The following is a 27,641-nucleotide window of genomic DNA, read 5'->3' on the forward strand; positions in this document are numbered from 1 at the left end:
TACCTAACATAAAGCATCATGTCATATTCTACATTGAGAAAGGTTAATAAGGTTGTCTTGGCTGCTTTTTGCACGTGTTCCCTCTGCTGATGAAGCTTCATTGCCTCTTCTGATTCCCGAGATAGAGCCGGCAAACTATTTTGGGAGTCCAACATATCCCAATAAATCCCTCCCATGTACACGAGCCTCTAGGGTTAGTCTCAACCTCACAACTGGACAACTGATTCTCAATTCATACAAGCAAGTCCTTCAAACTGTATAGTAACGTGCAAATTGGCTGCTTCTCGCACGTGTTCCCTCTGCTGATGAAGCTTCATTGCCTCTTCTGATTCCCAAGATAGAGCCGGCAAACTATTTTGGGAGTCCAACATATCCCATAAATCCCTCCCATGTACACAAGCCTCTAGGGTTAGTCTTGACCTCACAACTGGACAACTGATTCTCAACTCGTACAAGCAAGTCCTTCAAACTGTATAGTACGTAACGTGCAAATTGGCTGCTTCTCGCACGTGTTCCCTCTGCTGATGAAGCTTCATTGCCTATTCTATGTACTTGGACATTATAGTTACACATTATACCTTCTGTACCAATCCTATGCACTTGGACATTGTACTTAGACATTATACGTTGTATACCGATTGATCTTACGCACTTGGACATTAAACTTACCCAATTATATCTTATATACCGATCCTATGCACTTTAACAATTAAAATACGTTGTACTTACAGGTTACTATATATCAACGGGTAAAGAAAGCATGTTCCAATTATGGTAACGTACAAATTTGCACGTTACAATTATGGTAACCTGCAAATTTGCACGCCACAATTATGGTAACGTGCAAATTTACAAGTTACAATTATAGTTACGACCAAATGTGACGCACGTTACTATATATAACGTGCAAATTTTCCCACATTATATAGCAACGTGGAAAACCTAGGCGTTACAATAATTGGAACGTGTAAGATTCTCACATTACTAATCTTCTAACGTGCATACTACACCACGTTAGTATAATTTGGAATTTATATAAACTGTTAAAAAAAATAAATCCGAAATACATTTTAGTAACAAGCAAATGTTTACAAGTTACTAAATAGTAACGAATATTGTTTATCACGTTACTATATTGTAACGTGGATGAATTATGCGTTACTATACAGTATTGTGCTAATTTTTGCACGCCACTAAAATATATTGTAACGTGTATATGTTATTTGACATTAGTAAGTTCAGTAACGTGATAGTTTCTGCACGTTAGTAATGTCCGGTTTTTTTGTAGTGAATATTTACTGTTACATATCACTTATTCACTCATAGCTAGTAGATTGTCTTGGGACTTGGGGTCAAAACACTCTGTATCAAAACACATCTGTCGTTCCTTTTTTAATTAGTTGATTTGTTTTTCTCTCCTCCCAAGCGAACATTTCAACCAACTTTTTCTAAGGAAAAATGATAGAAATACATCACTTTTACAACAAGTGTACAACAACCCTCTCACATGGGGTGAGCCCTACACACTGTAGGGCCCACCCCATGTGAGAGGGCTGTTGTACACTTGTTGTAAAAGTGTTGTACGGGAATCAATTCTCATATTCTCTGCTAGGGTTCACAAAAAAAGAAAGATGATTTTAGCGACTTTTAGGTCGTCCTTGATATCTTCGGCCCAAGGGAGTAGTACTATAACGTAACGACATGAATGCTTTTCGATCGGGAATCCCAAAAAAGGTCAGAGACGTTGAAGGCGTGAAGTTCGAGAAAACATGGTCACGTTAACAAGCGTGCTCTCTACAGTGTTCGCCCTATGGGCTCTGTGCAATTCTGAATTCTGCCTTTCTTATTGCTGACACGAGCAGAGTATTATTTTCTTCTGGATCCGGTAACAACGTACGCTACTATGACCTTTTGGATCAGCAATGACCCACATTGGTGTCTCATAAATCATAATTTTTTAAAATCAGAACTGGGGCCCGAGGCTGATTATCATAAAAATATAACTAAACATCACGAAAAAAAACATACAACATACAAACGAAATTAACTGATACCACATGTGACAACTGACACGTACATCTGATAAAGTTTATTTATATATTGTCGTATTTGACAAATGCAACGCGATGTTATTTAAAAGAACATTACACAGAGAAATCAGGTTGGCCGGAATATTGTACAAATAGTCAGGTTACCTTATTTATATGCTTCCTAAAACCTTACCATTAAAATAATCAATCAGTCTAACCTCATTATGTTTTTCCTCTACCAATAAAATTTTGAGTACAAATCATGAGAGTCGAGAGGGATTTAATTTAGAGTTAAATATATATATATTTTTTTTATTATATGTCGGTTTTATTTTTGATTACAGGTCGTATTTCGCTTATGATATACCCAAATAGTACCAATGTCCATCTGTCATCAAAAAAACTTTGGCCAATAAAAGTGACTGAGTCACCTCCAGGGCCAGTTTGAGAGTGCCCAAACCACTCCCAAGGCCCTTCGAAGTGGTTCGACCACCCCCAAATTGAGTCAACTCACTTAAGCCATAGCTTACTCGCATAACCCGTATAAAATATAAATTTAATTAATTTTTTTTTTTCATACAATTAAAAAACAAAACCCTAAAAGAGTAGAAGGTTAAAAGTACTCCACAATCACACCAATAGTGTTGCTTCTCTATGATTCTCATGCATTTTTAAAAATGCATGTAATGCTTAACAACACTATTGTAATTACTAGAACTATTTGGAGTAGGGGTGTACACTGCCTAGACAGGCGATTTTTGCAACCTGACCGCCTCCACCACTGCTCTAAGTGGTTGGTTGTTTTGATGCACCGCTCGTCTCCACCCATAGGCGGGCCGTTATTTATCTCATAACTGCCCACTTATCAAGTATGGGTCTATTAGGTCTATTTTGGTGTCTTGTGTCTCTTTTCGGGGCTTTTTAGACCATTTAGGTTTGTTTTAGTTTTTGTTTTCTTAATAGATTTTTGTTTTTTATATATATATTAAGGGTAGGTGGAGGCGATTAATCACTGTCTCCACTTACCCTACTACAACTAACCACTTGTTATGAGCAATTAATTGGGAAAGGTGGATGCATGCCCGTGCAGTTGGCCGATTAGTGATGTCGGTTAAAAAGTGGTAGGATGTTTAATGGTGTAGGCCAATTATTAATCGGTTCGCCTGAGCAATCCAAGTTTGTAGTATGTAATCATTAAATTTTATCAATTGCTAATGATCGATCTAGCAGTCAAGTAGTGTTTAAGCATTGTATATTGAGAGAGAATAGTGCATGTTGGAACGCATATTGTTAGTTTAATTTGTCTCTGCAGAATTTAAATTCATATACAAGTCGAAAAGAATCGTATTTTGATCGGACAATGATCTTCTACGGTTCAAATTAAATGGATAGTATTAGTTGGTCATGGTTTAAAGTTGGTGTATCTAATTATGTATATGATGTCAATGTTGAGACATCTTTTTTTTTTTTTTTTTTTTTAAAAAAAAATGTGATATCATATACATTGTATACTTTTAAATACACCAACTTTAAATCATAACCATGAAATAAATCTTGTTTCGTTTGAATCAACCCAACACGACCTATTTGGGTTAGATCATGTTGAATCAACCCAACATAATAAGTTATGCGAATCATGTTGTATTACCTGCTTATTTAAATAGATCGTGTCAAAATTAAAAAATTTGACCAATTTAATTAAAGAGAAATGGTGGGAAATGCTAAAGATGCACCACTCATCCCCCCTTCATTATCATCTTTTCTTTTAAAAAAGTGATTTTTATTAAAAGGTTATCTCTGATGTGACATCAGAGACAACTTTTTAATAAAAAATAATTTTTTTATTATAAAATGGTGATGAGGGGAGATGAGTGGAGAATGTGTAGAAGGGCTCAGAAATGGTTAACAGTTTTGCCTGTTTTAGAGCAGTCCACTAGCTAGACTATTTTTCATTTGTTTTTTAATTAATTGTTTTTTTTAAGTTATTAAATTTAAATACGTTTACGAAACACTGAACTAGTATCTGAAATTGAGGTTGAACTAGGCTAGCAATTCGTGTTAGATGGACTCACGGGTCAACCCGTTAAGAGTTAATATTGACACAAGACCCATTTAGATTTAATTACGAAAAAAGCTGCCAACCCCAAAAAAAAAATTAAATAAGACTAGCAATAAGAGAAGTTTCAATTTGCAATGGGTGTCAGAACCGAGAATGGGATGATCATTGGAAAGAACACCCAATAAAAGCATCTAATTAATTAGATATGTACACACTCCAGACCAGACAAGACTAGAAAAATAAAACAGCAACGGCGTTCACACCCAACCCTAGCGCAAGTTCAAACCTCAAGAATATCAACCACATGTGGTTGACTTGTAGTGAAACTCATCAATAGTGGAGTATATCAAACCCTCCTCCTCAAGAGCCCTAATTGATTCCCTGGAATAGAAAACAACAGAAATATAGATATATATATATATATATATATATATATATATATATATATATATATATATATTTGTGTGTTACATATATATTCATCCAATAAGTGACACACACTGAATGTAAGAGGGGGAGAGAGATTACATAATCTTATCCACAGGAAGTTTTAGCTGCCGTGAAAGTTCATCCCTGTGTATCCCCTTTTCCTGTCCACTGCATTCAACAGCAAAAAACTTCAAGCAGAATTGGCAATAAGGTATAACTCAGAAAAAGTAACATATTTATTACATTCCTTTCACACCGATTCTCTTAACTTGTTTTAAGTGACTTTTTATGTTAACCACTTAAAATACATCATATATGATAAATGAATGTAAAGAGTAGCATTACTCAAAAGAGAATAATGAGAATAAAACATTATTGGTAAACATAAAAGTTACACGAGTACAAAAGTGACTCTAGTAGAACAAGAGGTTAAAATCATGCCACATAGACTTTAGGAAGATGGGAGAGAGATATGGGGTTGGTGTATAACATTACTCATTAAAAAAAAAAAAATATAGTGCTAGCTGCAGGGAGAAAATCTTTTTCCCAAAAAAAGAAAAAGAAAAAGAAAAAAAGAGCTAATATACTAACGTTATAATGCAAAGCGAGATAAATCATAAAACCCCATAGCAAACAAGTATATTTCGAATAGGCGAAACCACTTTGCCTGGAAGAGATACAGTACTGCACTAAGCCATCTTATGTAAAATCAGGCAACAGAAGCAGAGAAAAATAGGATATAAGAAAAGCTGCATATTTTGATCACTCACATGCTTGAAGGCTGCTGCAGATAGTCAAGGACCAATTGATCACAGCTCTTGAGCCCATCACTGCTAAATTGCCCAGATAACTACAAAATAGAAAATTAAAATCTTATTCCAAACAATACACATGGAAAAAAAAAAAAAAAAAAAAACGTTAAAAAAGATCTGCAAGTCATATCATACTTGACTAGATGGGGCTGTCTGATATCCACTTGATTCACTTGATTCATTCTTCACAGGAATGCTCAAGGATATATCCCCTGACTGAGGCTGGGTCGGGGTAACTCCTTGCAACTTCAGCCAAAACACAATATACTCAATAAATAAAGAAACACAACATATATACATCATACATATATCTTTAAGAGAATGAATGAATATCTATAGTATTACACTAATCACTCCCTCAATTTTGGTGTGCCCCAAGTTGAAGCCACTTCAAATAATCATTTTACCGTACAAATACCCAAATTCCAAGTAAAATGTTATGATTGTAAGAGTTAAGGGTTTAACCAAAACAATATCCAATAATGTCTAAGGCTTCTGGATGAATGGTTTGACCCTTAACAATTGGTATCAAAGCATGCATTACGTCACGGGTTCGAGCCATGGAGAAGGCAACGTATAGGCTAGATTAAAATATCTTGATATTACGTATGGGCATAGTATTAAGTCATTGAATATTGATATGTGAATAAAGCCGCCAACAAAGAGAGCTATCATCAAGTCAGGCCAATAGAGAGGGCCGTGGTGAACATCGAATTCAGAAATGTAGTAAAATGTTATGATCATAGGGGTCAAGAGCATTCACATGAACTAACCAAATCCGTATCCAACAATCCTAGAGCTTTTGAACTAACGGTTAGACTCTAAACAACAGAGCTCTATTTAAATTTTGCGTGTATATTCAAGGAGAAGGTCCACAAAATAAAAATAAAAATAGTTGGATGGAACACCAAACTCCAACCCCAAACCAAGAGAACTCTAATCAAATCAATTGCGACCGTTCTTCCCATTTATCAAATGTCCGCTTAACTGTAATGCCCTGTATTTTAAGATATTAAATAAAATATCTTAAAATATGTTTAAAACCTAACAATAAGGTAAAAGAATATATATATGAATATTTATGAAATAAAATATTCATTTAGAAGCATTTATAGTTTTAATTTGATAAAAACTCAAACGGACTTTAAACTTTGGAATAACGGAAACATGATCAAACGAACTCCATTTTGGTCGATTCAAAAGCCAGAACGCTCATCTCGAAGTCCTCTAACTACCCTCCGAATTTCATAATTTTTGGACTCCATTTAGTACCCGAAAACATCCACAAAATATTGTACCTCTGAATAGAACGAAAATTCAATTATGTTATTAATGGGCCATTTTAATTCTCCAAGAACCCAGCCCCTAATCCAGCCCACGTTGCAACCCAGCCCAGCCCACGTTGAAGATACCCAGCCTTAACGTTAATACCCAACTTCTAGTAATCACAAGTGAACCGGCCAGTAAACTAAGTTAGAAACTTAGTTGAAACTCAATGTTAGTTTGTTGTAGATAAGATATATTTATTACCAAGTTGAGAACCTTCTTCCACCACGTGATTCATCTCCTCTAGCACATCAACTTGCTGCCCAAGCATGACTCCTAGCCATTAGATCAATTCCAGCTTCAAGCAATCTCCACCGTTCCATGCGTGTATAAGAAGAGTGCAGCACCTCCCTTCATTTCACGCACAGCTTTCTCTCTTCTTCATTCTCGGTTTCTCTCCATTTTTCTAGCAGGAACTCTGTTCCTCTCTTGTTCTCTGTGGATTTTAATGCAGCAGCTCTCCCCTTCCTTCAAGTCATTCTTCTCTCTCTTGAAGTGACAAACCCGAAACTCTCCCTCACGTCTCCTGGCCAGTTGCATTAACAAGAAAGAAGAAAATTCAGCAAAGAAGTGAAGTCCTTCTCTTCACTTTTCTGTTCTTGTTTTCTGTAGAAACTGTCCTTCTTCTTCTTCTTTGTATTCTGGTTGCATCAAGACAGAATTGGAGACCTCTTTTCTCTCTAGTTCCAGCAGCTCTCTCTCTCTCTTGCGCATTCTCTCCTTTTGTCTGTTTAGTCTTTTGGGAAAAGCAAAGAAAAGAGAACAAAAAGGAAGTAAAGAACAATTCTAAATGGACCCATCTCCTTTTCTTTCCCACGTAAGTCCTCCTTTTATTTTGGTTAGTCAACTTAATAGATAAATAAGACAAAAGGAAATGGACCACTTCTCTTTTTCATCATCTGCCCTTTTTAGTTTAATTCTTTTGTATATATATATATATATATATATATATATATATATATAAGAATGAATATTTGGTAAGTTTTTAATTAAATGCTTTGATTTATTTTATGTAATTTTTAAGTTATTAATTTTATTTTAAATACTTTGTGATTTTACTATACTTATTATTTTAAGTATCTAATGTTTTAAATTATGTTTTAACAGGGTATTCCAAATGGCGTATTTAATCAATAAATCACGTCATTGTGATGCCCGAGTAAAAAGTAATATTTTACAAAAGCGTTATGCCTTCCAAAATTCTAAAAGTATTTTTAGGCATTAGTAACACTAATGCCGTTATTTCACCCAAAATTTATAAGATTAAAATAAGGATTATTAATATTGTACCGCTTGTGTACTTTTAAAATATAAAACCCATTAACTATATTAATGGAGGCACTATGTTGATTTGGTGTAAAAATAGATAAGCTTTTATAATGCCGTTTTACTTAAAGGGTATTATAGATATTAATTAATAAATGCCGTAATAATGTCCGCATAAAATATGTGGTAATATAATTAACCTATTTTATGCCGATTTAATATCTAAGCGATATTAAGAATTGGGCTAAGCGGGTTAAAAGTCGAAAGTGATGAAAGTGTCAAAATAAACTCTTAGTATTTTATACTAATTTATTATTGCATGTATATAATTATGCAATTATCATTTCTGTGAATACTTTCTGAAGCAGGAAAGAACTGTGAGTATTCTTACTCACTGAGGATCATACGTGGTTGTTTTCTATAATGTTGTGATTTCTGCTTTATTTAATTATATGCATAGGAATAGTATATTGCATACTGTTAATAATTCTGATGCAGGGTTAATAACAAGTTGGTTGTTGGGATGACCAATGGACAGGCATACCGCCTGTGCGAAAAACAATAATAAGTACAAGTTGGCTGTTGGGATGGTCAATGTGCTAGGCAAGTTATGGCTACTTAATTGACTGTCGGGATGGTCAATGTACTTGGTTGTCGGGATGACCAATGTACTAAGTATGCTACTTTGACTACTAGTGCGGAAAAGCTAAGAAAACATGGTAAGGGAGTCTGTGCTCCAATAATTAGCCGCTTAAACGAACAGGGATTTAATGGCCCTGGTATGAGAGGAGTGCAAGAAGAAAATAAATAAGACTGTGCATATAAAACTGTCATTACATCATATCATTGCATCGTATATTGTTAATTAAATCAGTAATCATCATATTATTGAAAACAGTGGACTCACTAGGTATTTTTGTATTATTGTTTCTCTCTGTGTTATATATTAATACAGGTTATGAAGAAGATGAGTATCAGGATTGTCCAGACCTTTAGGTGATCTTGATAGCAGTGTTTGAGGTTGGGATGCCTCCATTTTGTGGACTGCTGTGTTCCAGTCCTTTATTATATTATCTTGAGAATGATATTTATATTTCTGTTGGTGTGTATTAACTATACTCTAGTTATTTTGGCTTGTAAATTATATGTGCCTTGTATGGCACAAATACTATCTTATGTGTAATTATTCAGTTATACTTTATATATCTATTTTGAGGTATTTCAGTTAGAAGCTCTGATGTGTTATTTCTTTTCAAGTCTGTTGGATAAAAAAAAAAATATATTCCGCTGCCAATTTATAACTCTGATGATGTCGTAATGTCACGTGAAAATCGAAATTTTCACTTACCCCTTTTTGTAAAAGGCGGGGCGTTACAGAGTGGTATCAGAGCGGTTTGCTCTGTGGACCTTAGACTTGACCTTAGCATAGGACGGAAATACACAGAGCTATAGGAAAATAAAAATATTTTTTGTATGTGTGTGTGTGTATATATATATTAAGTGGAATTTCATGAGTTAGAGTAAGAGTAAAAATCTTTTAACGTGCTTCATTGAGTATATGCATTTGTGTAGTTAAATTTTATTGTTTATAATGATTATTTACTCGAGTGATTTTAAGTGTCATAATTGTTTGCAATATGATTTATTTATGAAATCTTTGTTAGTGATTGATTATAAAATGATTAGTTTATTGGTATTATTGGTCGATTTTAAATGTCACATAGTCATTGATTTTTATTTTACAAAACGTGGAATGACTGTTCCTTTAAATATAGAATCATGCCTCCTCGACGCCGTCCTCTCTGCGACTTTAACCAAGACCCGCGTCCCGAAGAAAATAATGAGGAAGAGCTACCACCTCCGCCTCCATTGCCACCATATAATGATGGAATACACCCGGCCTTAATACAATTTATAACTGATGCCACTAGACACCTTATCGAAGCAATATCACGAATTCCACGTCCTAACGAACGAGCTGAACCCATAGGTTGTTCGTTGCGTGATTTTGCTAGTTTCCATTTTCAAACTTTTGAAGGAACTGAAGGACCGAATGCCGCAGAAGCATGGCTCACAGACATAGATGCATTGTACACTACTCTCGGCTGTACTGACGAGCAGAAAGTTCAGTATCTCGCATTGCAGCTGACAGGTGAAGCTGGGAGATGGTGGAATGCGAGGAAGGTGCTACTTGGGGAAGAAACGGTGATCACTTGGGAGATGTTCAAAATAGAATACAACAGGCGCTTTTTCCCTAGAGCTCAGAGGCAATTGCGAGCAATAGAATTCCAAAATCTTGTTCAAGGTAATATGACTGTAGAACAATATTCTGCTAGATTTATGGAATTAGCCAGGTTTGCAGCCAACCTCGTTCCAGATGAAGAATCAAAGGCTGAACGTTTCGAGAACGGTCTCAATCCACGAATCAAAGAACGAGTTATATGCCTCGAGATTAAAGACTACGCCAGGTTAGTGGAAGTAGCGTCTCTTGCAGAGAGAGGAATTCGCGAATCCGCAGCAGCCTACGATCTGAAAAGACGATTAAAGCAGCAAACATCGTATTCAGAAAAGAGACCAGCAACAGAGAATGATTCCAGGCCAGTTGTTGGCAAAAGTTATCCGCCCGCACTAGGAAATCAAAGACCACCTTGTAACAGGTGTGGAAAACTGCATGAGGGAGAGTGTAAGATGACAGGACCTACTTGCTTCCAGTGTGGTAAGACTGGTCATTTTCAGAAGTATTGTCCCATGAACACTGCTAAAGGATCAAAGCCGCAAGGAGGCGAATCTCGACAACAGTATCCTGCCCAAGCACGAGTATATTCACTTATCCCTGGTGGTGCTGAAGAAGATGAGGAATATACAAATGCGGCGGCAGGTAACATTCTTTAAATAGATAGCATTTGGCTTACTATTTATGATTTAGGACTTTCGCATTCATTCACTTGCGCCGATCATGTGAAATTTCTAATGGTACGCAATCGTTAAAATAGTACTACGACGGAGCAATAAAATAGATCATGGTACTATATAAAATTTTATACCTAGACAAAACATTATTTTCTTATACCCTTTTTGATAAGTAGGAATAACCCATATTGAAATCGAGACTTTAAGCTCAGTAGTAAAATTATCTCCTAGGAATAGTAGATATAATTTCAACAATAGAGGATAAGATAAAATACACTAGTAATTAAAATGTTACTCTTGATATTTGTATTGCTAGATATAAACATTAGTAATCTAAATCTTCCCTTAATATAAACTTTATGCGATATAACGTTTACGAATTTCGGGGACGAAATTCTGTTAAGGGGGGAGGGATGTAATGCCCTGTATTTTAAGATATTAAATAAAATATCTTAAAATATGTTTAAAACCTAACAATAAGGTAAAAGAATATATATATGAATATTTATGAAATAAAATATTCATTTAGAAGCATTTATAGTTTTAATTTGATAAAAACTCAAACGGACCTTAAACTTTGGAATAACGGAAACATGATCAAACGAACTCCATTTTGGTCGATTCAAAAGCCAGAACGCTCATCTCGAAGTCCTCTAACTACCATCCGAATTTCATAATTTTTGGACTCCATTTAGTACCCGAAAACATCCACAAAAAATTGTACCTTTGAATAGAACGAAAATTCAATTATGTTATTAATGGGCCATTTTAATTCTCCAAGAACCCAGCCCCTAATCCAGCCCACGTTGAAGATACCCAGCCTTCACGTTAATACCCAACTTCTAGTAATCACAAGTGAACCGGCCAGCAAACTAAGTCAGAAACTTAGTTGAAACTCAATGTTAGTTTGTTGTAGATAAGATATATTTATTACCAAGTTGAGAACCTTCTTCCACCACGTGATTCATCTCCTCTAGCACATCAACTTGCTGCCCAAGCATGACTCCTAGCCATTAGATCAATTCCAGCTTCAAGCAATCTCCACCGTTCCATGCGTGTATAAGAAGAGTGCAGCACCTCCCTTCATTTCACGCACAGCTTTCTCTCTTCTTCATTCTCGGTTTCTCTCCATTTTTCTAGCAGGAACTCTGTTCCTCTCTTGTTCTCTGTGGATTTTAATGCAGCAGCTCTCCCCTTCCTTCAAGTCATTCTTCTCTCTCTTGAAGTGACAAACCCGAAACTCTCCCTCACGTCTCCTGGCCAGTTGCATTAACAAGAAAGAAGAAAATTCAGCAAAGAAGTGAAGTCCTTCTCTTCACTTTTCTGTTCTTGTTTTCTGCAGAAACTGTCCTTCTTCTTCTTCTTTGTATTCTGGTTGCATCAAGACAGAATTGGAGACCTCTTTTCTCTCTAGTTCCAGCAGCTCTCTCTCTCTCTTGCGCATTCTCTCCTTTTGTTTGTTTAGTCTTTTGGGAAAAGCAAAGAAAAGAGAACAAAAAGGAAGTAAAGAACAATTCTAAATGGACCCATCTCCTTTTCTTTCCCACGTAAGTCCTCCTTTTATTTTGGTTAGTCAACTTAATAGATAAATAAGATAAAAGGAAATGGACCACTTCTCTTTTTCATCATCTACCCTTTTTAGTTTAATTCTTTTGTATATATATATATAAGAATGAATATTTGGTAAGTTTTTAATTAAATGCTTTGATTTATTTTATGTAATTTTTAAGTTATTAATTTTATTTTAAATACTTTGTGATTTTACTATACTTATTATTTTAAGTATCTAATGTTTTAAATTATGTTTTAACAGGGTATTCCAAATGGCGTATTTAATCAATAAATCACGTCATTGTGATGCCCGAGTAAAAAGTAATATTTTACAAAAGCGTTATGCCTTCCAAAATTCTAAAAGTTTTTTTAGGCATTAGTAACACTAATGCCGTTATTCCACCCAAAATTTATAAGATTAAAATAAGGATTATTAATATTGTACCGCTTGTGTACTTTTAAAATATAAAACCCATTAACTATATTAATGGAGGCACTATGTTGATTTGGTGTAAAAATAGATAAGCTTTTATAATGCCGTTTTACTTAAAGGGTATTATAGATATTAATTAATAAATGCCGTAATAATGTCCGCATAAAATATGTGGTAATATAATTAACCTATTTTATGCCGATTTAATATCTAAGCAATATTAAGAATTGGGCTAAGCGGGTTAAAAGTCGAAAGTGATGAAAGTGTCAAAATAAGCTCTTAGTATTTTATACTAATTTATTATTGCATGTATATAATTATGCAGTTATCATTTCTGTGAATACTTTCTGAAGCAGGAAAGAACTGTGAGTATTCTTACTCACTGAGGATCATACGTGGTTGTTTTCTATAATGTTGTGATTTCTGCTTTATTTAATTATATGCATAGGAATAGTATATTGCATACTGTTAATAATTCTGATGCAGGGTTAATAACAAGTTGGTTGTTGGGATGACCAATGGACAGGCATACCGCCTGTGCGAAAAACAATAATAAGTACAAGTTGGCTGTTGGGATGGTCAATGTGCTAGGCAAGTTATGGCTACTTAATTGACTGTCGGGATGGTCAATGTACTTGGTTGTCGGGATGACCAATGTACTAAGTATGCTACTTTGACTACTAGTGCGGAAAAGCTAAGAAAACATGGTAAGGGAGTCTGTGCTCCAATAATTAGCCGCTTAAACGAACAGGGATTTAATGGCCCTGGTATGAGAGGAGTGCAAGAAGAAAATAAATAAGACTGTGCATATAAAACTGTCATTACATCATATCATTGCATCGTATATTGTTAATTAAATCAGTAATCATCATATTATTGAAAACAGTGGACTCACTAGGTATTTTTGTATTATTGTTTCTCTCTGTGTTATATATTAATACAGGTTATGAAGAAGATGAGTATCAGGATTGTCCAGACCTTTAGGTGATCTTGATAGCAGTGTTTGAGGTTGGGATGCCTCCATTTTGTGGACTGCTGTGTTCCAGTCCTTTATTATATTATCTTGAGAATGATATTTATATTTCTGTTGGTGTGTATTAACTATACTCTAGTTATTTTGGCTTGTAAATTATATGTGCCTTGTATGGCACAAATACTATCTTATGTGTAATTATTCAGTTACACTTTATATATCTATTTTGAGGTATTTCAGTTAGAAGCTCTGATGTGTTATTTCTTTCCAAGTCTGTTGGATAAAAAAAAATATATATTCCGCTGCCAATTTATAACTCTGATGATGTCGTAATGTCACGTGAAAATCGAAATTTTCACTTACCCCTTTTTGTAAAAGGCGGGGCGTTACATTAACTCCTTCAAATCTCTTCATAGTTCCTCAAATGCTATGATGAGAACTTTTGGAGAGAATTCAGCAAAGATAAGAGCAAATTATACCCCAAAAGCCTAGCATTCTATCTATACTCTAAAGGAAACAAGCAGCCTTTCAATCAAAAGAACGCACAATATATACCTTTAATGACTCAGGAAAAATGCTAGCCACATTTATGTTATCACTCCAAAAAAATTAGTCAAGTTGCAATTTGAGCTTTCTATAATCACTTTTAAAGCCCATCCTCAAAGGAACAAATGTGAGACTTAACACTCGTTAACACCTTTATAATCCATCAACTCAATATGAGTAATTCATATTCTCACTGTAGGACTAACTTTCTAGGATGATATAATCTCCGACATTCAAATCCCTAACATCCTCGTCAAAGGCAATTTCATGTAATGCTTTAGCGCCACATGCTGTTACTAGGTTGTTTTAATACCATTTATAACTAAAAAAACTAGTCAAGTAACTAAAAAAAACTAGTCAAGTAATTGGAGCTTCCTAGAATTACTTATAAAACTCAATTTCATATAATATGGACTTAGCACCTATGAATACATTTATAATCTACCTACTTAAAATGTGAGCAATTCATCTTCCTAATATAGGACTAACTTTCTGGAGTGATACAATATCAACAAGGCACAAATTGCAAAATTGGCATGGAAAAGCCAACAAACCTCTAATCACATATGCATCTAAGCGGTAGAAGGAAAATACCACAAGAACGCCCATTTTAGAAAAACCCAATTGACTAGAAGTGCATCATGGATTTGAATGGGCAATCAAAAAACCAAGAATCTTTTGGCAAAAAGTTGTTAATACATGATTAGTAATGGTATATCTGTTAATTTTTGAGATGACTCTTGGATCCCAAAGATCTCAAACCTAGACCCAAGAAAGAAGACAACCTAAAAGACCATCCACTGGGTAGTGTTAGTGTAGACTCTATTCCTAGACAACTCAGCATTACTGAGTCACAAGCCAAGCCAGGAGATGCTGCCACAATACCTCAACGTGGCAGTGAAGGGGAGTCCAAGCCAAGAGACACAGCCACGTGTGTGCAAGCCAACATGGTAATCCAGCCGCATCCCAAACAATCATGCAATCACAGATTATGATGTATCAATCTGTGATTGCCTAGCTGTTTCACAAACCAAAAAGGAAACCCTAGCTCATGATGTGCATGCAGATCACAGTCCACAATCACAGCTCAAGATTGCGCAGCTGCTGCTCCCATGCAGAAAAGGAAAATCAAAGGCTGTCATAACTCCTCTATATGCAGCTAATTAAGGAAAAGTCTTGCAGCAGAAAGCCGTGACCATCACGAATTTGATTCTTAAGGAAATATATAGTCAACTTGTATAGAAGACAATACTGTCAATCAAATTTTCTCTGTAATCAAGTTATTTACTTTCCTTGTTTATCAGGCAAGACCTTTGTATATAAGGACCTATGTACAATGTTAATGTCATCGAGCAATAAACTGTTTTCTATACTTGTTTTTCAATCTTTTCAGGTAGTAGACTTAATAAAATCTAATCCAAGACAGTGGGACGAAGAAAAAATCAGGCAACATTTCAATAGAGAATCAACCAAAAGCATCCTCAACATTCACTTTTCTAAAGACACTCTAACTTGACTTCCGAAGAAAAAAAAAATACCTTTACAGTTAAATTTGCCTACAAGTTAGATTAACAAAATTTATTTGCTTCCCATAGCCCCTTGGAGAACAATTATTGGAAAGCCTTCTAGATAGCCAAAATCCAAGACAAACTGAAGCTATTTTTGTGAAAAATCTCATGGAAAATTCATCCTGTCATATCCAAGTAATTAACCAGCTTCATTCCCTTCTCGGATAAGGATGTGATCACTTGCCCCCTTTGCAATTTTAAAATTGAAACTCATGAGCAGCCCTTCCCAAACTATCACTTCTCCCAGGTCCTGTAATGTGAATACCATTGGCCTCAAATATTCAGCATTTCACTGCTAACCCAATCTTAAATTAGAGCAGGATAATTCTTAACCCTACTCCATCTTTAAAAATTAGTCCCGATGAAACTCACTCTTTTCTCTTGTTTGGAGCTATTGTTATGAACATGATTTGACTTAATCGGACAAAATACTCATGAACAAGCCTTCTTAAACATCCTCCAGCTGGTAGCCTAATAGAGAGCATCGTGAAGTTTGGACAGCTAGCAACCTCTCATGTTCCTCTTCTTTGCCAAAAAAAAAATACTAATTTTATTTGAGTCTATTTCAGGTTAAGACTCAAAATCACACATTCTATAAAATTAAGGGGATAGAGTGAAGTAACTATTCCTATCACCTTTTATGGATAGTGAAACAACTGAATCACCAATAAATAATAATGTATGAGCAAGTGCATGATGCATACAACCACAAGTGGCATCAATTAGAGCACAACTACCAGTACCTGTGATTTAGATTGCAAGTGGTTATGTATGCAATCAACAAAATGGAAGGCAACCTCATCGAAGTTTGTCACAGGCCTGAAAGACAACAAAATTCATGAGATGGTTAATCTATCTACTTCCAAAAAAAACAAAATTGCACATACTAGAGAGAAGTATATTGCGTTAAAGCTGATCAGTTTTTCAAACTTAGATTCATCTCAACTAATCTCATCAAGTTGTGAATCATATGTTAGTCAAATTACAAAAACCATGTTCTCGTCTGTATGAGAAAAAAGAAAGTTCATAGTAGAAAGCACCAAACGTGTCCTTCAAAAGCTTAACCAAAAATTAAAAAAGAAATCAAGCTTAACAACTGTCATTAAAATTCAAAGAATAAATTGAAATTCCTCAAATCCATTAAAGAAATGACAGTTTAACTTCTCCGGGAAGATCAAAATTTTGGATTTCTATGAAATCTATGAGGTAATCAATATTTCAAGATTTCATTTGAGGAAAAAATATATCTGATCCCGAAGACTATTGAACTTCTTTTAAAAGAAACTTAAACTTTTAATAACACAAGGCTATCATCATTAGCCACAAGAAGTTTTTGAAATAATCCCCTCTAAATTTATCTCAGCAATTGGATTTATAAACATGAATAGAAAACATAAGCCTATGAAGACCTTCTAGCCATGTGTAGTCATGACAAAATATCACATGTAATTCAAGCAATGGTCTTGTCTAAACCTACATGGTAGGTAGATAGCTCTAATTTCTTTGATTCATCGATGAGTGGGGAAGGCCTATATCTCTGGCTTTTTAGTCCCAGTTCGGTAAATAGATTTTTACCTAAGTTATCTTGAATTACATGTGATATCACCTGTTATGTTTTTCTAAAAAATATGCCTATGAAGACCCCCAAGCCATGAAAACCCTCAAAAGCAATAAGCTAACTCTAAAGGTAACTTAGGTACTTACTAAAAAAAAACATCCTTACTCCTTCCTTGGCAACGTGAGACAAATGCTTGAGATTGATCTCAACACTAATAACACTCCTAGTAGCTTCCTTAAACCCCCTTCTCTTCCCTAAATGTAGCGAAAACTCCCAAAAAAATAACCTCCAACAGCTTCCCTAAAGGTACCCTAAACTAACTTTGAGCTACAATGCTACATCTCAAATTCCCAAACTTTTAGTCTTTATGCTTGCTTCTCTACTGACGCCACTTCCCACACTGACCAAAAGAAAAGATTGAATATTTCATTTTTCAAGTCTATAACAACAGTTTCTGCAAAGGTTTGTAATATAGATAGAATACAAACAGTTTTTTCCTTGTTCCCCTTTAAACACGCTTTTTTTTTTGGTAAGTACATATAAAGATACAAGCGGTAGATAATGCATATATAGCTTTTGATTAAATGGATCAACCGACTCAAACTGGTATAACTTGTCACTAGATCCAAGGGACGAAGATTATGCAGCACATTACCAGAGAACAAGAACAAGATATACAGCAAACATTTGAGAATAAACGTCCTTTCACACATGACCTAATTGATCAGATACGAAATTTTTTTTATAACAATACCTGACAGAGAAGGCAACTAATTGCTTGACACCTTTAAAGCTCTTCAAGTGTCCATTAACACGAACATACATTCCATCTCTGTTGCATGATAAATCATAGAAAATCATCAAAACTTCTTGCCATTATGGTGCCTCATTACAACAACCACAATAAGACCGAAAACTTACAGTATTTTCTCCATTTCTATTGTGTCAAAATTCTCATTCATCCTATTAAAAATTGAACATAGATTAAGACTGGTTTTTCACAATTTAGAGTGGACTTGGAATTAAGAATAGTATCAACTAAAGAAAGAAAATATAAGGTAATAAAAGTATCTTTTGGTTTATATTTCAAAGTGCTCCTCTAGTTTCTGCAGTCAAAACTGCATTGATGTAAAATCTAAGAAGCCAAAAAGCAAACTTTACAAATTATGACTTTAGAACATAATAATATTTCATGTATTCACACAATTTATTATTTTAGTATATTAAATTAAATATTTTATCTTCTTTGGTTAGGGTACAATCCAGACGAGAGCATCTACTATGAGGTGATCAGTGACCCGGAGAGGAATTGGGTGCTCCCGAGAGGGAAAAAGATTGTGTTGCAGCATTGTGCTGCAACACAGTCCCGTAGGATGAGCCTGTAATCATTTTAGGTGTGCTACAGGAATGCTTGTGAGGAGCGGGTCCCACATACATATGCGGGACAAATGGGCGAGGGTAGATGAGCACATTAAGAAGGCTATATGGGACGCGCTGATAGTATGTTTATGAAAGATGTTTCAATACACATTGGTATTGAAACTAATTTATTTATTTATTTTTAAAAACTTAGGGTTATGTTTTTGTTGAACTTATAAAATTAATGTTTAAATTGCATGTGCAGAAGGAGTTTTATCTCCCCGTATCTGTAGATTAGCACAAGGCACAACATGAAGCGTGGGTTGATATTGGACGTAAGCACTGTTCGTGGAAGCATTCATTTAAAAAAGAGCTACATATTCGAGACAGTGACATGCCCAAAAGTATACGTGTAAGAGTGCCAGACAAAGTTTTTGAGAAGTATGACAAAACAGATGTGGAGCACCTGCTGAGGGATTGGTGTACTGAGCGAAAAAGGGTATGTAGATCTTTGATTGTATTACTATTATGTGTATTTTCAATATATATATATATATAATTAATTTTATGTCTCTTTTAAGCGTGTCAATGCTTAAATATTACAAAATGTTCACTGCGTAGGCAACCTATGAACGAATGAAGCGGATGTGGGAGCAGAACGACCACCCCCATTGCTTGGGATCCAAAAGCTATGCCAGATTTAATCATAATGAGGTATGAACAAATACATGTAGATGTTATAATATTTGTATCTAATTGTTTTTTTTACACTAAATTAATATTACTGTTTGTTATTTATTTCATTTGGATGGCGGCAGGCAACTACTTCTGGCATGGCCCCCACTCGAGCGGAGTCATTCGTGAAGACGCACACTAGGAAGGATGGTACTCACCCGAACGAATGTACACGGGTCCTATACGTATGCTACAAATTATGTTATTTTACTAATATTTCTAAGTTATGCGTGTAATAAAGTATATATTGACTACATGTGTATTTTATATTGACGACATGCAGGAGAGGATGACACAGAGTTTATCGAGTGATCATGCCGCTACTCAGAGCGTGTCAGAAGACACGGTGCGTTGGGCACCGAACGACGCGTACGAACAGGCATTGAGGAGGCCTGAATACGAGGGGAGGGTTCGGCAGGTTGGGCAGAACGTTACTCCCATACGGGGGACGTGTTTCTCATACTGGGCTAGCTCATAGGGAGGACAATCTCAGTGTACATCTCGGGGCTGCTTCATACATGAGGGCAGGATTGCGACAATGGAGACATTGCTACAGGCTCAGACCGAGAGGGATGACGCCTTGGAGCAGCACATGTGACACCTCGAGGCTGTGTTCACCTCCATAGGAGTATCACATGCGAGCTCTGGTGCTCAGCAGTCTCCACCTCCAAACGAAGGTGGTACGTCGTCTGTTAATAGTGCATCTGCAGTTATGATTAATATTGTGTAAACTGCTTATTTTTAGTCAATGTTATGGACTTGATATGCATATACTCTAATTTTTTAATGTTTTCATTACTTGCAGTTAATGCGACAACGATTGGTCCGTTGTCGCCTATTGGACGACAGCTGAACTAGCACTCCCCCGTTGGGACACCATCACCTGCTACACCGTCCCTTGCGCAGCATTCGCCTATTGGCGAGTACACACCTGGTACGAGAACTCATGATCCCCAGGAAGGACGGCCTTCAGATTTGTAAATATTTTGTGTAACTTTGTTTTGTTAATAACAATAACGTTTATTAGTACATAATTTATTATTGTTTTGGATTTATAATTATTGATGTGCTTAATTTGATTTTGTGTTTATGGTAAATTTCAAATGTTGTCCTCATATTTTTGTAATATTTTTTGGGGGAAAAATGGATTTATATATATATATATATATATATATATATATATATATATATTGTGGTTACCTTTTTTTTTTTTTTTTGGAAAAAAAAAAAAAAAAAAAAAAAAAAACATGCAATTTGCCACGTGGTAGATGCCACATGCCGGCACGTGGCCATAGTCGGCCACGTGGATTTGAGCCACGCTGCCGATTGTAGCCACGTGGCTAATGTGCCATGTGGAGTCATACTACGTGGCTGACGTGTAGCGACATGATCAGACTGCCACGTGGCACAGTAGCGACATGGGTAGCTCAGCCATGTTGCAAATTGCACATTTCGCAACAACTGGATCTACCACGATGCCCGCACGTCGGCAATTACACGTGGCTAACAGTTTGCCACGTGTATGGGACCATACACGTGGCAACTTGCAAGTGGCCAGTTGCAATTTTTTTTGTAGTGTTTCCTAAAAAAATCTTGTCTATTGTTTTAGCATGTTAGAAGAAATTTTGATTATTCATGGTCAAGAAAGAATTGAAAATTTTTGGAAAATTTTTACGGATAGTGAATTTATGACAATCAATCAAGAGCTTGTAAAGATTATTTCATCTCAAGTTCATGCGAGTAACTTCAGATTTAATATTCAGAGTCATGTTGTGATTGGTTGCAAGTTGTCTTTCTTCTGGTATCAAGTTGCTTTGGTGTTGAGAAGCATAGAATGGAATAAATTGATTAGACATCCAAAAGATCGAGCCAAAGATGATTTGAATTCGATGACAAATTCTTTGCAACCCAGTGAGACTAATGCAATATAAAATCAAGCATAAGATTTGAAGATTATTTCTTGAATAAGATCAACCCATAGATGGAAAGAATTATACAAAATATTTGAAGATTATTTTTAGAATAAGATATTTTACTTTTTGTACAAGAATTTTACTTTATCTCCAAGTTTACTGTTATGTTTTGTATTTTTATTTCTCTCTTTTTCTTCAAGTATTCTTCTTCGAAAATACTCAAACTTTGCCTATATAAAGGCATATTCGTATTATTTTGGAATCAAATTTTGAAGTACCAATTAAATTTTAAAGTCTTTCAAAGTTATTTCTTTGTTTGCTTATTTGAGGAAATTAGGGATTTTTTCTTTCTTATTTGTTATTTTCTATCTTCAATTCATAGTTTCTGTTGCTATCCTACGCTGTCAGAACAATCTTAGTTTTGTCCCACATCACAATCCTTGCCAAATCCAACTTCACCGTGTCCCACACCAACTTCATTAACATAATTGCAGCAAGCCCGACCCGTGCATCTCTTTTGGCGTGTTCGCAACTTCATATTACGTCGTTCCTCCGCTGAAAATGGCTATAAAGCCTTGTTTCCGGAAGTGGCCAGCCATGGGACCAAACTATGCTTTCCATAATTTTTCTCATCAACCATAAAGACAACAAAGAAAGCTTTTTTCTTCACATTAACCTTGTTTCTACAAAGAACAATTGGGTTGTTTTTTCACACCCTGAAAAATGATGACACGTGGAAGTGGCCATGAGACCCAACAAAGCAAAGGCTCTCAAAGATCTGAGTTTTTGAACAGGCCAGCAAAGATCCCGATGCCATGTTCGAACAAATTTGAAACTATTATAAAAGACGAACATATAAATTACTATTGTTCATGGCTTAATTACAAGAATAGAAAAAACAAAAGCATTATAAAAATAGGAAGGAAAAAAAAAAAAGAATTGTAGAACTTGCAGATTGCTTCAACGAAGTGAAAGAGATGCACGAATAGGGTTTAATGAAAGTCCAAAGAGTGAAATATCTCAATAGGGTCTTCAGAAAATTATTATGTTGATTTTCTTGGAATTGAAAATTTTTTGCCAAATTTTCCTAAAGAAAATCTTGACGTTTGTTTTAGCATGTTGGAAGAAATTTTGATTATTCATGGTCAAGAAAGAATTGAAAAATTTTGAAAAAATTTTACGGATAGTGAATTTATGACAATTAATCAAAAGCTTGTAAAGAATATTTCATCTCAAGTTCATGCGAGTAACTTCAGATTTAATATTCAGAGTCATGTTGTGATTGGTTGCAAGTTGTCCTTCTTTTGGTATTAAGTTGCTTTGGTGTTGAGAAGTGTAGAATTGAATAAATTGATTGGACATCCAAAAGATCGAGCCAAAGATGATTTGAATTCGATGACAAAATCTTTGCAACCCGGTGAGACTAATGCAGGAGAAGATCAAGCATAAGATTTGAAGATTATTTTTTGAATAAGATCGGCCTATGAATGGAAAGAATCATACAAAATATTTGAATATTATTTTTAGAATAAGATATTTTACTTTTTGTACAATAAATTTACTTTGACTTCAAGTTTACGATTATGTTTTGTATTTTTATTTCTCTCTTTTTCTTCAAGTATTCTGCTTCGAAAATACTCAAACTTTATCTATATAAAGGCATATCTGTATTATTTTGGAATCAAATTTTGAAGTATTAATTAATTAAATTATTTTCTATCTTCAATTCATAGTTTATGTCAGAACAATCTTACTTTTGTCCCGTGTCACGAACCTTGCCAAATATCCAAGTTCACCGTGTCCCACACCAGCTTCGTCAACATAATTGTAGCAAGCCCGACCCATGCATGCATCTCTTTTGGCGTGTTCGCAGCATCATATTACGTTGTTCCTCCGCTGAAAATGGCTATAAAGCCTTGTTTCCGAAAGTGGCCGGCCATGGGACCAAACTATGCATTACATAATTTTTCTCATCAACCATAAAGACAATAAAGAAAACGTTTTTCTTTGCATTAACCTTGTTTCTACAAAGAACAATTGGGATGTTTTTTCACACCCAGAAGAATAATGACACGTGAAGTGGCCATGAGACCCAACAAATCAAAGGCTCTCAAAGATCTGGGTTTTTGAACAGGCCAACAAACATCCCGATGCCATGTTCGAACAAATTTGAATTACTATAAAGACGAACATATAAATTACTACTGTTCATGGCTTAATTACAAGAATAGAAAAAAAAAAAAGCATTATAAAAATAGGAAGGAAAAAAAAATAAAAATTGAAGAACTTGCATATTGCTTCAACGAAGTGAAAGAGATGCACGAATAGGGAGCTAGGCCAGAACCGGAGTGTGAAGAAAAATCTGTGGATTGTTTTTCCTTTTGCCATTCTTGTAAGCCATGGAGAAAAATGTAGTGTTTTCGACTTTATTATGTTTAGTATTTCTCGTTGATACGTCATTCTCTCATTAAAGGGCACAAAGAGCATAATATGCGCAAAATCCTTGTAGTTATTATTCTCTCAATAAAAAATAAAAAATAAAAAAAGATTGTCGTGTCAAAATTAGATAGAGATATGATCTTTTGCCACTCCAAGACACTACTTTTAACTACCTTACCCATGTGTCAAGGTGATCCCCTAATTAGCTTTATGATTTTTTTCTTAAAAAAAAAATTAAAAATTAAAAATTAAAAAATAAAAAAATTAAAAAAAAATAAAATTAAAAGTTGTCACATGGACAAAGATGGTCAGGAATTGTGTCTTGAGGTATCATATCTCAATTAGATAATAGAAAAACTACTCCACACCCCATCACTGCCCTTAGAGAAGAAAAGATCTAGAGGAAGAAAAGGAAGCCTCATTATAAGGATAGAGGAAACTGATAGGATCCTAGAGATTCTGTCAAGTGAAATCAAGGAATAGACGAGAAAATAAGAAAATAGAGAAGATAATGATCGCTTCGAGGGAATTAGGCCTCAAATAGTTACTTCAAGCAAAGGTAATATTTTTCCTTGATTATTCAACCATACGGCATCTACATCCTTTTATAGATGAGAAAACAAGCTAAATATGGAAATAGGAAATCAGCAAATCAAACATAATAAAGACAAACGTAATTCGCAAGAAAAATAATCCCTAAAAGGAAATTAACGTAGTGACCAAGCCAAGCGTGAGGACCAAGCCAAGGAGAAGGTTTGGGAAAGTTCAGGAAGATTCACAAGAATCCTATCATTCCCCCACCCTTAAAGACAACCTTGCCCTCAAGGTTGAGAATCAACAAAAGTAGGAAATCGTTCCCGGAATGTTTCATAAGGTTCCCACGTGGCATCTTCTGGTGGCAAGCGAGCCCACAGGACGAGAACGTCAACGGCAACCCGATTATGACGTTTGACAAGCCGACGATCTAAAATGGTAGAAGGTTGAGCACGAATATCGCCTGTAGAAGTAATGTCTGGCAAATGATGCTGGGGAAACACATGCTCACCCAACTTTTTCTTTAGGCAAGAAACATGGAAGACCGGATGAATCTTGGAGTTTGGTGGAAGATCGAGACGATAGGCGACTGGACCAATGCGCTCCAGTACTTTATATGGCCCGTAGAAACGAGGTGAGAGCTTCATGGAGGACCGCACCTGAATAGGATTTGGCAATAAGGCTGGAGATGAAGAAAGACCCAATCACCAATGCTGAACTCACGCTCACTCCGATGCTTATTAGTCTGATGCTTCATGCGGGCCTGGGCGGCAGTAAGATTGTCCTTAAGCAGTCGCAGGATTTGAGTACGGTCTTGAAGAACACGGTCAACTTGATCTACTATTGACGAGCCTGGGGTATATGTTGAAAGAATTGGGGGAGGTCGCCCGTAGACTGCTTCGAAGGGAATCATTTTTGTAGCAGAGTGATAAGTGGTATTATACCACCACTCAGCCCATGGAAGCCATCGTGTCCACTCCTTGGGCTTATCTCCTGCGAAACAACGCAAGTAGTTCTCTAAACACCGGTTCACCACCTCAGTCTGTCCATCCGTCTGGGGATGATAAAAAGTGCTCATCTTTAACATAGTGCCCTGTAAACGAAAAAGCTCTTTCCAAAAGTTGGATGTGAAAATCTTATCACAATCGCTTACTATCAATTAGGGAACTCCATGCAATTTGACAATGTTGTCCACGAAGAACTGGGCAATAGTCGAGGACGTGTAGGGATGGCTAAAAGGACAAAAATGGGCATACTTCGTTAGGTGGTCCACCACAACAAAGATAGATGTTTTACCATGGGAAGATGGTAAACCATAGATGAAGTCCATTGAGATATCCGTCCAAGAGTCTGTTGGAAGAGGCAATGGTTGCAAGGGTCCAGGGCTTCCTACGGTTTCACCCTTAGGTCTTTGATAAACTTCGCATTCAGCCACAAATTGCATGACATCGCGCTTTATCCCTCGCCAATAAAATAGTCTGGAAATACGCTTATAGGTTCAAAGGAACCCAGAATGACCAGCACTAAGGGCCGCATGTAATTCCTGCAAAATAGTAGCTTTGTGAGTGGAATGAAAGGCCAAAATAATGCGCCCCTTGTAACGGAGATGGTCCACGTCCAGTGAGTAATGTGGGATGGAGGGATCATGGGTTAGTCGTTGAACAATCTGTTGCAGCTCAGGGTCATTTTGCTGCTCCTCCTTGATTAGCTCTAGAGTAGACGATGTGGGTGTGGATATGCTATGGAGTTCAGCTTGCTCTGGAATGCGTGAGAGTGCATCGGCCACTAAATTCTCGACCCCTTTCTTGTAGACAGTCTCATAGTCATATCCGAGTAATTTAGTTACCCATTTTTGTTGTTCCATGGAAAAGATCAGTTGTTCCAATAAATATTTCAGGCTGCGATGATCAATTCGAATTTGGAACCGACAATCAATTAAATAATGTCGCCATTTGGTAACAGCATGGACAACAACTAGCATCTCATTGTCGTAGACCAACATTTTGAGGTGTAATGGGGACAATGCCTTGCTGGTAAAGGCAAGTGGTCGTCCTTCCTGCATAAGTACAACACCGATACCAACCCCAGAAGCATCACTCTCAATGATGAAAGTTTTAGTGAAATCTGGTAAGACAAGCACTGGTGTAATTGTCATGGCATGCTTGAGCTTGTTGAAGGCTTCTTCTACGGTCTCCGTCCATTGGAAGGCCTCCTTCTTGAGCAGGGCTGTTAATGGGGAACTGATCTTACCATAATCGCGTACAAACTTACGATAATAGCCAGTCAAACCCAGGAAGCCTTATAAAGCCTTAATTGTCTTCGGAATTGGCCAATCGGCCATGGCTTGAATTTTAGAAGGGTCTACTGCGACACCATCTTTCGAGACAATGTGACCAAGATATTCCACCATGGGACTTGCGAAACTGCACTTGGACTTCTTTACAAAGAGAGAATGTTTTCGAAGCAAAGAAAATACAACTTGCAAATGACATAAATGATCATTAAGAGACGAGCTGTAGATGAGTATATCATCAAAGAAAATTAAAACAAACTTACGTAAATATGGCCGAAAGATGTCATTCATAAGACTTTGGAAAGTCGATGGTGCGTTGGTCAGTCCAAAGGGCATCACCAAGAATTCATAGTGACCATCATGAGTTCGAAAGGCAGTCTTTGGCACATCGTCCTCATGGACTCGAATTTGATGGTAACCCGAGCGGAGATCCAGCTTAGAGAAGTGTTGTGTGCCACCCAATTCATCAAGTAACTCATCTATCACAGGAATAGAATACTTATCTTTAACTGTAATACCGTTTAGAGCACGGTAGTCCACGCACAGTCGACAGGATCCATCCTTTTTGCGCACTAATAATACTGGAGAAGAATGGGGACTGACACTAGGTCTGATAAGGCCAGCATCTTGCATCTCCTGCATTATCCTTTCAATCTCTGTTTTCTGAAAGTGAGGGTAGCGGTAAGGCCGCACATTGGTTGGTGCACTCTTAGGCAAGAGGGGAATTCGGTGATCATGGGATCTTTGGGGTGGAAGGCCGTTGGGCTCATCAAAAAGATCAGAAAATTCTGATAATAATGGTACTTGGATTCTTTAGGTATTGTTGTAGCTGCACTTCTCAATTGTAACAAATATCCCTTGCAATTCTTCTTTAAAATGCGTTCCATGTCGTGACTACTGACAGTGC

The 27,641-nt window shown here is 36.1% G+C and overlaps 1 protein-coding gene and 1 long non-coding RNA gene across 2 annotated transcripts; one reads left to right on the forward strand and one right to left on the reverse strand.

Moving 5' to 3' along the window:
* Positions 1-4,202: 4,202 nt before the first annotated feature.
* On the reverse strand, positions 4,203-18,423 carry LOC133872000 (replication protein A 32 kDa subunit A-like). The gene is made up of 7 exons (XM_062309496.1): positions 18,383-18,423; positions 18,216-18,293; positions 16,647-16,722; positions 5,466-5,576; positions 5,289-5,368; positions 4,618-4,686; positions 4,203-4,470 (listed from the first exon to the last, which is right to left on the reverse strand). Exons 1-7 carry the CDS (start codon positions 18,421-18,423, stop codon positions 4,386-4,388), a joined length of 540 nt encoding a protein of 179 aa, XP_062165480.1. The 3' UTR covers positions 4,203-4,385.
* LOC133871916 (uncharacterized) lies at positions 12,256-14,035 on the forward strand. The gene is made up of 3 exons (XR_009900900.1): positions 12,256-12,379; positions 13,142-13,181; positions 13,760-14,035. It is a non-coding gene; the product is annotated as an uncharacterized LOC133871916 (long non-coding RNA).
* Positions 18,424-27,641: the final 9,218 nt, after the last annotated feature.

This window comes from Alnus glutinosa, chromosome 6 (assembly GCF_958979055.1).
Source record: "Alnus glutinosa chromosome 6, dhAlnGlut1.1, whole genome shotgun sequence".
In the NCBI taxonomy this organism is placed as follows: Eukaryota; Viridiplantae; Streptophyta; class Magnoliopsida; order Fagales; family Betulaceae; genus Alnus; species Alnus glutinosa.

Bases quoted from the DNA above. Each gene is read 5' to 3' on its own strand.
- LOC133872000 (XM_062309496.1), bottom strand. From the start codon at position 18,423: ATGAATGAGAATTTTGACACAATAGAAATGGAGAAAATACT. The intron at 4,687-5,288 runs GTGAGTGATCAA...TGTTGAATGCAG, and splicing joins CTGCAGCAGCCTTCAAGCAT to TGGACAGGAAAAGGGGATAC. The intron at 4,471-4,617 runs GTAATCTCTCTC...TTTCTATTCCAG, and splicing joins CTTCCTGTGGATAAGATTAT to GGAATCAATTAGGGCTCTTG.